We start from the raw sequence: 14,260 nt of genomic DNA, 5'->3' as shown, positions 1-14,260 counted from the left end.
AAAATAAATAAACATACGCTGTTTCCATTAAAGGCGAGAAAAGAATCTTTTACAGAGATAGGGCCTTTTTACTACTTGTGCTGATGTAACTTCTTAGATTAAAAGAAAGCCAACTGAGGACCAGATGCTCTTCATCACTTTAAAAGACATCTGCAAGAATCACTGGAGTTGAGATGCCTCTAACCTCACACAGTGATTTGTTGCTCTTTGCTGTTCACTATATTCCAGAGCAATTATCTCTGTAAGGACAGATGACAGCCAAAGCATGTGTGTATATATATGCCTATAATAGTTTAAAATAAGGTGGGAGATACGTTTCACATATATACTCAACAGTGTAGTTAAAACGAAAGGCAAGTAAGGACTCTATCCTCCTCAAATTTGAGCTATATAGTGTTTAATTACTTCTGCCTTCTTGGACAGAAACCAAACAGCCAAGTTTAGACACTCTCTAAATTTACAAATAAGCTCCTACATGCACGCAGTTCTGTGAATGCTACTGGGAAGCAATTAAGACAGTAATAATACACACACACACACACACAATATAATATTTATATATATACGTTAAAAAAACAATCAGGAGGAGTCTAGGGAGACAACTAGAGAGATGGAGGTTTATGGAGACTACAGTGAAACTGCAGAAAGAAGGCAGTTGGTGTGATGGAAGGGTATTGGGATTTACAACTAAATTAAAGAAGGTAAGAACACCTATGGAATACAAGGGAAAGAAAAGCATGTAAAAGAGAAGAAAACCAAAGGAAACAGGTGCAGGAGAGAAAAACAGGGAGAAAAAGGAAAAGACCAAACAAAGAAAAAAGAAAGGAAAAAAGAAAGAAAAAAAAAAGAAAACGAGATAAAGTTTTCCCAAACAGAAGCATGAACACAGAGGAGAGTACTATATATGGAATACAAAAAAGGAGGGGGTGAGGGCGGGGAGGGGGGGAGCGGAACTGATGTTGGATTTTGAAGATAGTCTTCGGTTTATTCTGCATGCACAGGGGCACTGTGCATATGCATGTCTCCAGCTTTCTCCTGCCTCCATACTTGGGACCTTTACACAAAGTTTGCCAATTCCTTTTCCCAGTTATCTCTCACTATAAAACTAGCTACTAATATGACAGAAGGCAGTCTAGTGTGGTGGTAAAGAAATATGTAGTGAGAAGGTATGGTTTTTCAGACCAGACCCGCACCTGACAAGTAGCACACTCACATGCAACTAAACAAGTAACTATTTTAACATATGAATACCCTTCACTACTACTTCCTTAGACGCTTTCTTCCTCATTGCAAAAACACATGGAAACCCTCTTCTGACCAGTATGAGGGCAGCACATCCTATCAGTCAGTAAGTTTACTGAAGAAAGTCTCTATGTACGAACAAAAAACAAAAATCAGTGCCAGAGGCTCTGTACGAGGTTTCTTTTTTTCCCCTACAACAGTACAAAAATAATACTGTTGCAAAACTTTTATATAAAAACCCACTGAGTTCTCAGTCTCACATTACTGGGCAGGCATTCTGAGATGGGGAAGTAGGAGGACAAGGAACAACATCCCCCACAACCTATAAGAACAAAAGAATGAACCAAACAACAACAAAATCCATGACTTTGATCAGAAATGGAGACATGGATGTATGCTGCCCTGACCTAGGATGGAAGAAGCACTGTTAGCCTACAAATCTTAAAATGCTGCAGGGAAAACCCCACTTTTTATAGCCTGTATTTGAGATGCTGAATTTGTTGGTTTTGAAATGGTTGCGGTTTGTATCCAAGGGTCTAGAATGTCACACCTTCTCCTCTGTCAGTATAGTCTGCAGGTTTTAGAAGTGCTTGCACTTTCAGTCTCTCACAAAGCGTGCAGCTAACTTGCAGCAGAACCTCCTCCCTACGTGTCAATAATATTCCTTCATTAAGGAGACACATATTGGATAATTATTTAAATCAGGTGTATGCATATACACAATGCATATGCATATATCATGTATCACATCAACACAGAATAATCAAGAAGATTCATGCAAGGGTATAGCAAGAAAATAATATATGACTAATACTACAGTATGTGTTTAGTGTTAGGAGAAAAAAGCCCATTAGTCCATGAAAACATTAATTTTGGAACTAAAACGCAAAACCAAACTGTTTTATCCTTTATTAATTTAATGAAAATTAAATTTTATTTAAGTTGTGTTGCAAATATTGAAAGCAAAAAGCCAGGTAATTTTAATACTGCCTCTAAAGGAGAATCTTCAGAATTCCCTGGAAAACATGTTACTTCTGGACAATTATACTTTCAAAGTTATAGACAGATTTAGTCAAAAACTTACAAGCTATTTTTCTTGAACAGGCAGTATTAAAACAGAAAATAGCAAAGAGAAGAGAAGAAAGCTGATTTTTAAACATGCAAAGACATACACCATAGCTGAATGATATGCCTTAAAGGAAAACAAAGGGATACCTACTTTCTGCTGCTAGAAGTCCTAGTAGGAAGGCAGCATTTGGACAAACAACAAACAGTATGAAGATTTCAGAACAAGCGATTTATAAAGCTGCAACCTAGTACACTAGTTTAGCCACAAAATAGTATGAACAAACTGACAAGAACCCCTGCTTTTTTTTAATATGGTTTCTATGTGTGAAGCAAATGGGATTTGCAGACTGGGAAGGGAAGCAAACAAACACTTGGCATTGGGAAGGTAGCACATGTACGCAGTGTTAGGTATCTATAATACCAGACTTTTTCCAACATTGGTTAAAGTATTTTAAAAAAACTCATGGACAAAAAATTATTTCAAGTAAGAATATCATAAGAGGTGAACTGAAAAACTATTTCAATATACTGCAGATGAAGCGTAACATCATATTAATTAATATACTTATATTTACTAACTAGAATTTAGCAATATTATATTGAAATCAATTTTTTTTACAAAAGTTTCAGTGAGAACCATTATGAGAACCATTTAGAAATATAACCACTTTATTATTGATTTTAATTAACAGTGACTTCATATACTTAAAAGTTTTTTTATTTAAACATACCGGAAAAAAGATTAAATAGCTGAAAAATCATGAAGATAATAACGGAGCATTGGAAACACTCAAACTCATGATCTCAAAACTGATAGTCAGTTATACCTGTAATACTAGATAAGGAATTAATAACAGTAAATTATAAGGTGAATGTAATTTTTTTTTCCGCAAGCACTCATACTTAAAAAGACCCTTTGCAAATATTTACAAAATCAGTGGTAATTTTTGCATAATAACAGTAATTTTTTTTCTTCCTCATGTAGATGAGACGGATCATTTTTAAGATAGGGGCTTATATTGCCCATATTTCATGGAATCTAAATCCCGTGAAACTACTAACCACTCACGAACTTGTGAGTTTATCTAGTCCCATGTATGCTGGGAACAGGGATCTTGCAACTTGGCCATACATTAGCTGTTTGATCCCACTCTGAAAGACTATCAGATTTAGCTTTTTTCCCATTATTATTACTTTCAAATTTGAAATTCAAGATCTCATACTGTTAAAATTTTCTTATTTGATATGACAATATAGATTCTAACAAGATAAAAAAGAATGAAAATTTCAATTTACATACAGCAATCCTGAGACAAAATATCAAAATCCATTTATAAAAATGCCATATGAAATTTGTGCCTTGCAGTTTGAGAAAACAAGCTAGAAACACTGATGTAGACTTAACGTGCCTGCTTTCTGTGCAATGCAAAAGCATTGCTTCTACGTTCATCACCTTACACTGTTACCACAGAGCTCAGAAAGCACACAAGTGTTCAGGAAGTACTGCAACAGCGCTATTTGTTAGCCTAGGCTAAATAAGTACATTTGGTCAGTCACTCTGTTATAAAATATGCTGCTGCACTTTCTCTGTGGTTAAACCGAAACACAGCATTATAAAAATGCCTTACAGGAATTTAGAACTGTTTGCAGCAGAAAGCTACTCTGAAACTTGTTAGTCACGTTTCAGAATATGAGCGCTATAAACCAAGCAATTCAAGCAGGCATTGTAGAGTAAAGTCCTTTAACCAAAAGGTAAGGTTTGCTTTAATCTAAAAATCAGTTATGCAGTTTTCCAAAGCCTATGGACTATCCACTGGCTTAACCCTAACACTGACTCAGTAGTTCTGAAAATGTGGCTACAAAAAGGTTTTTGGAAATACGAAGTTATAAAAAACCTCTTCAATTTATTGGCTTTTCTAACTGTCGGCCTAAAAACCTAAACATCCTGAATCTATTTAAAACTCCAAAGTAATCTAAATGGTGTTCCTGAATTCAGCTTCCCAAGTCAGAATGTCAAACAGTTCCACAGCCCTTCCTTGTGCTGCCGCAGAATGGGGGGCTGAAGAAGCAAAAGGAGGAAAAATGAAAAGCTTTACACTGGCGATGTTCATTCTTCAGCTGGAGGCATTGTTATCAGCACTTGAAAATTATACCTCCGTACTCTCCGTTAGGGGACAAATGGTCAGCATGTGACACAAGCAGAGGAAATCCTCTGTCTTGATCTCGTGTGCAATCAGGTCATAGGAGAGCCAGGGAGGGCAGGGGAGAGGGGAGGGAGTAGGATGGGGAAGTGCAGCAGAGGGCAAACTGATTGTGAATTTCTCTAGCACCTAATTAATTTCATGGTCCACTTCAAATACTCTCTACTGGGCCAATTTTTCTCATGTGCCAGATTTAGCCGGTAGGGCTGCTGATTGCTAACTTCTGGTTTATATTTGTTTCAGCATATTAAAAACATCCAAAACATTCACTGCCTTGGGAAATTGATATTTTACCATGTCTTGAAGACATGCAACCTGAAAGTCAAATGTTTTACATTCTGGCAAAAAACATTTGCAAGACGCTTGTCATTTCAGCTGTTTTGTGTCTTTACTAAAGAAGTTACTGAACACAGCCTATCAGCAGTAAAGTAATATTTTAGTTTAATAAATATTTACCTAATTTTTCAAAACATTTTAAAAGCTTTTATCATACTCTCTCAAAATTCAGCACGACTGACTTTTGCCATTACCAACAGAATGATAGCAGGATTAAATTAAGTCCCTCAGAGGACAGTTGCTGACGAAAGAGGAAATAGATCACTCAGAACAAGCTGTGGAAACTAAGAATTATTAACACACTCTGTATGAATGAAAGGAAGACGTGTACAAAAGAATATCTGGTTGACTTTAAATGAAATTTATCTGTGCTCATTGCCATCTAATTTAGTTATGCAATTTGCTGACCCTCATTGGAAAGCTCTCTGACAAAAATATCCTGTGTGATTCTGCATCTAAGAAAGTCATCTGACTTGCTACCTATAGTGCCTTCATATCCCAGGCTATTACTCTGGTAGTACAGGAAGATGCTCAAAAGGGGTCCAGCAATCCCAGGTTCACTGAATTCTAAGGAAGAACACCTCTAGATTAATCTGGAAAAAACCCAGAACTGAAATTTTCTGTTTCTGTGTTTAGAAAGACCTGGAGGAGGACAGGATATACAATTTGCATAACCTAATAAGCATTTACATTTCTGCATCTTTATCTCAGTAGGAGTTCCACATTTGCCTGTTTCTGACAAATCATTTAATTTTAATGGTAAGCTTCATGAAATTTTATGGGAAGATTAAATAGGCAGCAACATTTAAATTATTAAACACTCTTCATTAGAGTTTATGATCATAACATTATGAGATGTTAGGAAGGAAACTTAAATAACCTTAAGACAGTCAAGTTTCTACTGCAATTCAAGAGTTTTTTTGTCTAATTTCTATGAACTAGTTCAGTTTAGAATCATCACGAGAGCCTATCTTTACAAGCTACAAATATTTGAAAACTTTATTAGTGTACTTCTGAAGAGGAAACAAAATAGATTTCCATATCTAGCAATTTCAGAAGCTGAGAGTTGCAGTATCTTTTCTTGCAAGTCTCAGTGTTTATCCTGAGATATTAAATATTTTGTCAGCTAATGTAGTCGGTCAGGGAAACATCACGAGAACTACCCACTTAGTATGGTTTCCTGATCGCTGCGACCTCCCATCAGTGAGATCAACAATGTTATTTTATAACTATGCTTTCCTAAGAAATCCAAGCTATTGTTTCAGTTATTTCAGAGATGAACACAAGATAACAGTGGATCCAGCACAGATACTCTGCAGAATTTACATGTGTACTGGATTCATGTATTCTGTGAGCAGAAAAAATAGAACTTGTACCTTTGCTGTATACTGATATCTGCAATTACATCATCCTGTGAGGAAGACACATGCCCTGTTGATGTGAGACTGAAACTGGATAGAGGAACTGCAGTTTTTAGATTAGGAAAGTTGCCACTGCTGATCTTGTTGGTGGCCTATTCGTTTTATGGAAATGGGGGAAGTAGCTGGAAACAAAAATTAAAGCACTGCAAGTAATTCTGGGTGAAGTAAAACCAACTTATTCTTTCTTTAGAAGAATATAAAGATCCTTACTTACAAGTACATCAAGTATTCAAAAGCTGGCTGCCTTAAGGTAAGCCATGAGGCTGTGATTACCCATTTGCAATAAATGATCTGAGATTCCCATTCACTTCTATGGAAGTTATGACCGGTGTGCATCTCTAAGGACAAAGCAATCTTTTAATTTAAATACTCAAACTTGAATTCCAAGAAGTGAAATTTAAGAATTTCAACAACAAAAAAATGCCCCCAATTCCTCTATTAATGACATTGAAATAATTTATAAAAATTACTTGCTCATATGAAAGAGCAGAAAAGGAACACAACATATGCGGTCAATAAGTAATTTTCTCACCTATAAAAATATTGGGAAAGAGAATTATCACACAGCAGTTCAGCGCATGTAATTAAGTTCCTGAAATGTCTTCTAGTAAAGTCAGTGTATAGCTAAAATATTCTGCCAGTACTATTTAGTTGTTTAGAAAAATAAAAGAGAGAGTCCTATTGGCCTTAGATTTTTCTTAGAAGTTCATTTAACTTGATCCTAAATCCTAATTTTAGGTCACATAGAACAACCCAGACTTTTGCACTGCAAGTGTTGTGAGTAATGTTATATCAAAATTAAGATACATAACTACGACAGGGCTGTGTTAGTATAGGGACTGCCAGGTTATTTAAATTCCTGAATATGGGTCGAGGACAAAACGACTGCTTGGAGTAAGATCACTGTCCTGCCCAAGGCCTAGCTACATGCTCACAGCACAGCAAAGGTATTATCTTCCCCTTTGAAGTATGTTGGGAGGTCCTTGAAGTACATGTATTGTCTCTCTCTGAAGATTTGGGAGTCTGGGTTATAGTATCAGAAATACTGTCCAGCGTGCTTTAAAGAGGAGACATCTTAATCATACTGTTCTCTAAAACAGGAGGTCAAGAAACTCTGGTACACAATGTTTTCTTTTTGTAAATAACTATTAGTAAGGTATGAGAACCTTGCTCCTGCCTAAGAATTCAAGACAAAATTCCTATAAGCTTTTACACTCAAGTAATATAAAGAGAAATACGAGGTTATAGCATTATTTGTGACTGAATGTACATACAACAAATAGAAAAATCAGACAGAATTTCTGTAGAAACTTACAACTGTGCAGAGATTTTCTCTTCATTTTCTCCAGTCACTAACACCATTATGACTGAAAATTATTTATGCTTTCACATTTAAACGTTAACTTAATATGTAACTTTATGAAATCATGAGAAATTAGTAAATACTTGCTACTCTAGTGAGTATAGCATTAAGACAAGTTGACTGCAGTAAATATACTTTCTGTTAAAATACCTGAGGAGGTGGGGTCTTCAGAGAAGTCTGGCAGCTCTTCAGGGGGGTCACCATAGAAGGAGTTGAATTTGTGGCTTGACACAGCTGCTAGTACTGCCCCCTGAATAAAAATACCCACAAAGTCTAAATTACACAAAGAAGGATAATGAAACATTTCCAGACACCTTGGATCACTCAGTCTCCTGAGGTCTGTCTTCTGTTGACCTTCTCACTGAAGAGTAAATAAATTTTATAGTCTTCAGCTCTGCTTCACTGTTACCAGTGACCATATCTAACAGAAGAGCTGGTCATACTCTACTCTAATAAACAGTAAGTAATAAACAGTGAGGGGATTCATGAGAACAATTCTTTATGGGAAAGCATTTAAAAATAATAAGTGTGAGGCATAAATTCCCATAGTACAATGTAAACAAAATAACTAATTTATTTCTCTTTCCCTCTTACCTAGACTGGGTGGCTTAGCAAGTATAAAAATTCACTCTTTAAAGCAACAGAATATGTTGTTATTTGAGAAATTGTCAGAATCTGACACTGACAGCACTAGGATATTTGACATCCATAATATATGTATATGAAAATGTAATAATCTCAGACTCCCAGAATGAGTGTTACATGGGAAGTTACAAAGCCAGAAAAACAGTCATCTGCTCTGACATATATTTACTTGTTCAAGTAAATTACAGTTTAACCACTCAGGTTTTAATGTCTTACAGTTGTGGCAGTAGGCAAAATGGACAACAAATAATTTCAGGAAACATTCTGCAGAGCAGTGCTTTGGATAAAACGGTAGAAAACAAATAGCACAGGTACAAAAGCTCTCAGAAGACTAAATATAGTGGCCTTCCCAGGAAGAAATCTGGGAAAGACCTGAAACTGCGTCTAGAGCAGGAAAACAGGTCATATTTTAAAATGTACTAGCTAACATTTTAATGAAAGCATTACCTGGACATACAAACCACCTAAGAGAACGTGCTGTTTATGCTGAACTACGACAACTATTGCATCCTAATCATCAGTTGGTTTTGCAGCTACATTAAACTTTTGCAAAGCAGCAACTCAGTGTGTATATCTGATTCGGTGTTTTATTACAAATTATAAAAAAACCTCATGAATTGTAATGGTGCATGTTTCTGTTAAAATTTTCTCAATCTTTCAGTGAATTTAAAAATGCTTCTGTTAAACTTTCCAAGATAGGAACTGAAGGGAAACGATGTTGTTTTGGGCTAAAATGTTAACATTCTTTTCAATACGGCTGAGAAATATTCTTGTGTATAGTTAAACATAAAGGGGATAAACTGAAGAATACATTTTTGCTCTTCTTGAAAAAAGACATTAAAACATTATTATGTTCCTTTTATTATAAACATAACACAATAATAACAGAAGCCATTGTGCTATTCTCTCCAGTGATTCATACTACACAGAATTACTGAATTAATTTAAGATGAAGACCTCATACACACCTCAGTTGATACCAGACAATTTGCGCTGAAGTTTAGTTTGAAAACTATGCACTAAGAAAGAAAGGACGAACACCCTTAACAAGAGATCATTGCAATTAATAACTGTGAAGGCTTGTTTCAACATTTTATTTTATTGCCAACTTCAGAGCATAGATTTCTCTTAGTACTTTTAAAGTGAATAATGTATCACACAAAATTCAAGTTACGTAATTATATTGTTTTAACACTACATTCATTTTACCTTTAGTTTTCGTCTTGCATTGAATTTTCTCAATTGTTCTACTGTTTCTGGAAGATGGATCTTGTATGCATAACGATCTCTCTCCTTAAAAAAAAAACACAAAAAACAAAACAAAAGAAACATTAAATACAAGATCTTAATATTCTCTCCACATTAAGAAACTAGACAAGAAATGTACCAGCTAGTAAGTATCTTAAGGAGAATGAGGATTTGTTGCAACTTAAGGAAAACTTCAAGAAACTGAGAGGGATTAAAATATTTTGAAACAATTCTTAACTTGGGCCAGGGATATTTTCTTTTTGTAATTTTGTTTTCCACTTTGTAGTAAGACTCTAGCCTTTTGTTTTACTATTGTGTTGTTAGTCAGTCTGTGGCCAGCATTGAACTTTGAAGCTGGCAAGCACAAAGTAGTTCTGCTGCTTGGGATTCACAAATCCCAGTGAAGCAACATGTTCAAGCACTCTTTTAAGGGCTGCTTGATACTTCAGGTAAGCTTGGGAGATGGGGTACCTGTCCAACAGAGCAGGAAGTGCCAGCTCGATGGCTGGTGACACCAGGTGCTAGCTTACAGGAAGAATTCTCCATTGTATATGCAGACGAAAAATTTGCCAATGAACAGTGGGGACAGAACTTGCAGCAGCTGACTACTTTCGTCCCCAGCCCCACATCATCCCAGAAGCTACATACACTTATTCATTAATGTAAATGTTTATCACATGCATCTCCTGAATCAGAGTGAAATCACTGGCAGAAGTAACTCAGTCTCTCTACAGCACTAAAGATGTCTCTGTCTCGTGCTGTATTCAGCTGCTGTCTATAATTGTTTAGAAGAAAATTCTGAGTCAGCAGGGAAGGCAGTTTATTGTAGGCAAAAATAGAAAAGAAATAGAGGATAACAAAGAAAAATAGTTAATTCATCAGTTTCTGCTAAAGAAAATACAATGCTCTGAACCAGTGCTTGCCACCTTTTAAATCTGCAACACACCCATCATTCTCCAACTCCAATGTTTAGCACAGCCTATTAATGGGACTACTGAGAAGCTAGGTGTATGTTCTCCTGCTCCTGTTGTCAAGCTTCAGTGTCCAGCAACTACTCTCCCACTGGCTCAAACTGTGTTGTAAATTCTGCCACCACTGAAAAATAATTTGATTACCAGATGCCATATAATATTATGTAGTTACAGTGACCTTTGAGCAACACACCACTACATGCTTCCTTCACTCTGGTGGGGTATTTCAGGAATCTAATGTAAGAAAGCAGCACAGTTAAGTAGCATAATGTACTGCAATAAACTGCATGGCTACATGCATAATAGGAAAGAGGTCTAGATATGACTGAGCAAAAAAGAGATCAGAAATTACTCTTCTGGAGTTTGAGAGCCACAGAAAGACACACGAATACCTTCTTCAAGCTTTATTCTACACAGCCCTACTCCCTATACTCTGATGCTGCCGAAGTGAGTGAGTGAGTTTGCTCTTCAAGAGTTCAAGCCTGGCAATTATCGAAATGTAAGGCTCTAATCTTACAAAGCATTTAAAACATATTATCACACATTTTGTACAATGTCACGTCTACTTTGAAAAGTTCAAAAAGAAACAAAGAAATAAATCTTTTTCTCCCGTGAAGAGGAAACTGGTATGTAAACAGCTGCTTTTACTACCTTTAACCAGGGATGATTCAGTGCTTCATATACTGTTATCCTTTCTGCTGGATCCAGCATAAGCATGCGGCGTACCAGATCTTTGGCACTTTCAGAAATATGGCTCCATTGCCTGGGATTCATCTGATTACAAGCAAGAAAAAAGAAATTACATTAGTAATAAGAATAGAGAAAAGAACCTACTCTTTACGTAAAGTAATTGCAGAGATTTAACAGCGGTTGGTACTTGTAAACATTTTATCATAATAAATGTTAAAGGAAGTTTCTAAGTTTTTTAATAACTTACAAAATTGTACATTAGTTGCTACTGAAATGGCATAAAAGATGGAAAACAGTGAGCACTGTATCACATAAAAGCTGACATATCCTTGGTATTATGTTATAATCACAGTATAATTCTTTACCTATGCTACATTTTGTTCAGATAAAAGTGACCCTTCACTAGAAGAAGAAAAAATAATTAGTCTTTGTCTGACGGTTATCTATGCATATGATAAATGTAGAAATTAAATCTACTCCTGAAATCAATATAAGGAATGGCATGACAGTCTATCTGTATCAACCCACAATTTCATGCCAGTGATGCTGAGTAAGAAGGGAGTCAGCTAATGCCTGTTGTGAACTACTCTGGTCCTGTCCCACACGTAGCATGGACAATGGCTCTTCCCAATAAATTCCTTTCAACTTTACAACAGTTAAGCTTCTTCAGCCACTCAGGTAGGAAAGCATACTGACATCTGATCAACAATACAAGCAATTGCGACACTTTTTAGAGCAGAACTGTATCTTTAGGAGACAACAATGTGAAGGATGATTTAGAATATATTTTCGTCTTCTGCATATGCAGGTTTGTGTCCAACTAGTCAAGATGATGGACACCCGATAAAACCATACTAAAGTAAGAAAATTCTTTCTGTGATAAAGGATTCTATCCTTAAGCTATTTCTAGTATTTCTTTAATTTATGAAGAACTTAAGTTTTATTTAGATGGTACACTGCTGATTTTACAAAGTGCTAAATGAAAATTCAAAATTATAACAAGACTCTTTTCAATGTTATAATCTGTTAATTTAAAGAGGTCCATTTTATTTAAGACCAGTCTTTACGAAAAATGATCGCTTTAAATTGGAGCACTCAGGAACATTATCTGGCTATGAAATGCACATTTATAGTTGTGATTTGTCATTTCTTTTTCAGCTCTAATGAAATGAAGGTAACTGCAAATTTGCAGCAAGACTGTTTTGAAATCCTTACACTGTTTTCACTGAATAGACATATTATTGTGGAAACAGGAACAGAAAAGGAACTGAGAAGACACAATGTGCTGGCCATGACTTTTTTTTAAACAAAGAAAAGTTAACTTGTATTCTTCCAGAAGGTTTTAGCTGCTTAAGAGATTCCACAAAGATATCTTCCATAAAATGAAACTGAAATGTCTACCAGTCTATGAAATCCCAAAACTAGTGCCATGAAGAGATTCTGCTGTTTCTAGGAATACAAATTTAAAGAATGAAAAATGTTCTCCTGACCAAGTGCAGTACCACTGCTGTCACATTTTAGCAGACTACTGTTAAGTTCATATAATAAAATACTTCCTAAACCATATTACTGACTATCAGACAGTTTTAGGAGTTTCCACTCTTAATTCGCTAATAAGACAGCTCATGTATGACCTTGGTTGCAAAGTCGAGCAAAACCTATCTTCGACAAAACCGCAAAAATAGTGAAGTCGAAGCTTTAAATTTGCCTCCATAATGGCTCTAGGATGCTTATGTTGTGAAACATGCTTATCTTGCATGCACACCGATTTGCTTTCAGTTGCAAGTGGCTCCTTTTGAATCATCAGCTGCACTTTACTACATACTGTACTAAAAAGAAAAATGCGTAACTCCACTTTTACAGTAACATGCATTTTGTTTTAAATCAAGGCAATATGATGACCAGCCTTTATGAAAGTTCTTTTAGTTGATTTAAAAATTTAAATGATCTATAAACCTAAGATAACATACAGTACGTTATACTTCACAGCTAAACCTTATGTAATCCTATGGAGCTCAATGTACAATTAGGGGCTAGTTGTTGCACCCATTTATTATTTCATCTGAGCAAATATTTCCATATTCTAATTCCTAACATTGATACAAAACACAGCAGGAACAAGATAGACTGGAGAGAAAAAATCATCTCTCTTCCTGTGTAACACAGACAGATTTCTATAAGCTTCAAATTTAAATCAGGCTAAATACAGAAATCAACTTCCAGAATTTTTACCAGCACAGCTCATCTCACTGGAAAAGGACTCAGGTATACTGTTATTTACCTTGTATTTTCCTTTAATAATGCCTTCAAATAATCTTTCCTTGGTTCCATAAAAAGGCAAACAACCACTTAGCAGGATAAAAAGGATCACGCCACAACCCCAAACATCTACAGGCTTCCCATAAGGTTCCCTTTTTACCACTTCTGGGGCCATAAAATGAGGTGTTCCTACACGTCCTAAATGGAAATAAAAACAAAATTGAGTCAAAGTGATGTGTGTCAAACATGGAAATGAAGAATATCACTGCATTAAACTAAAACAGTTTTAATAAGTTTTGTTCATGGGTTAAACTTTTAACACAATTCTTTCTTCCTTAAGTTAGTATTTTTTAAATATATTCGGTGAGACAAATCAGTCCCTTTTGCTTGACTTATACTTTTATAAATTGAGGAATATTCTATCCTTAGACTTAGATAAGAGCACTAAGATTCTTCAGTGAAACATGCCATATAAAAGTAAAAATATCAATTTGGGCAACCTTTGAAACAGGAATTATTTATCCAGAGAGCATGTACAAAGATATTGTAGAGTTCTAGTCTACACTGCTTACTTGAAAAAGCTGCCTCTAATTGGCAAGAGCATAGTTTGGGGTCTGATGCTCTGCCCAAACCTTAGCCAGTCTACTGAAACTGCCAACAAGAATGCAAAATGCTAGCAAATGTGTTGTTCATTTATTTGAAGTAGGCAATATCTTACCGCAGATAAAAAGATAATGCTAATTTGTTTCACAGAGTGCTTTCAATGAGTGCCACACAGTAATGGTTCTGGAACAGTACTGACTTTGGATTAGTAAT

The 14,260-nt window shown here is 35.7% G+C and overlaps 1 protein-coding gene across 11 annotated transcripts in view; it reads right to left on the bottom strand.

Moving 5' to 3' along the window:
- Positions 1-14,260, bottom strand: part of CASK (calcium/calmodulin dependent serine protein kinase) — a 235,006-nt gene that overhangs the window by 77,109 nt on the left and 143,637 nt on the right. For 8 of the 11 annotated variants that reach the window (XM_076355172.1, XM_076355180.1, XM_076355195.1 and 5 more), the window contains 5 exons: positions 13,467-13,642; positions 11,147-11,269; positions 9,486-9,569; positions 7,782-7,881; positions 2,462-2,479 (listed from right to left, as the gene is read on the bottom strand). In XM_076355172.1, the coding sequence (XP_076211287.1) occupies positions 2,462-2,479; positions 7,782-7,881; positions 9,486-9,569; positions 11,147-11,269; positions 13,467-13,642 (501 nt within the window). The remainder of the gene's footprint in view (positions 1-2,461; positions 2,480-7,781; positions 7,882-9,485; positions 9,570-11,146; positions 11,270-13,466; positions 13,643-14,260) is intronic. The other 3 variants (XM_076355187.1, XM_076355234.1, XM_076355252.1) reach the window with 1 other exon arrangement.

This window comes from Aptenodytes patagonicus, chromosome 1 (genome assembly GCF_965638725.1).
Source record: "Aptenodytes patagonicus chromosome 1, bAptPat1.pri.cur, whole genome shotgun sequence".
Taxonomy (NCBI): domain Eukaryota; kingdom Metazoa; phylum Chordata; class Aves; order Sphenisciformes; family Spheniscidae; genus Aptenodytes; species Aptenodytes patagonicus.
The sequence above is the reverse complement of the archived record's forward strand: the minus strand, read 5'-3'. Positions and strand labels throughout refer to the sequence as shown.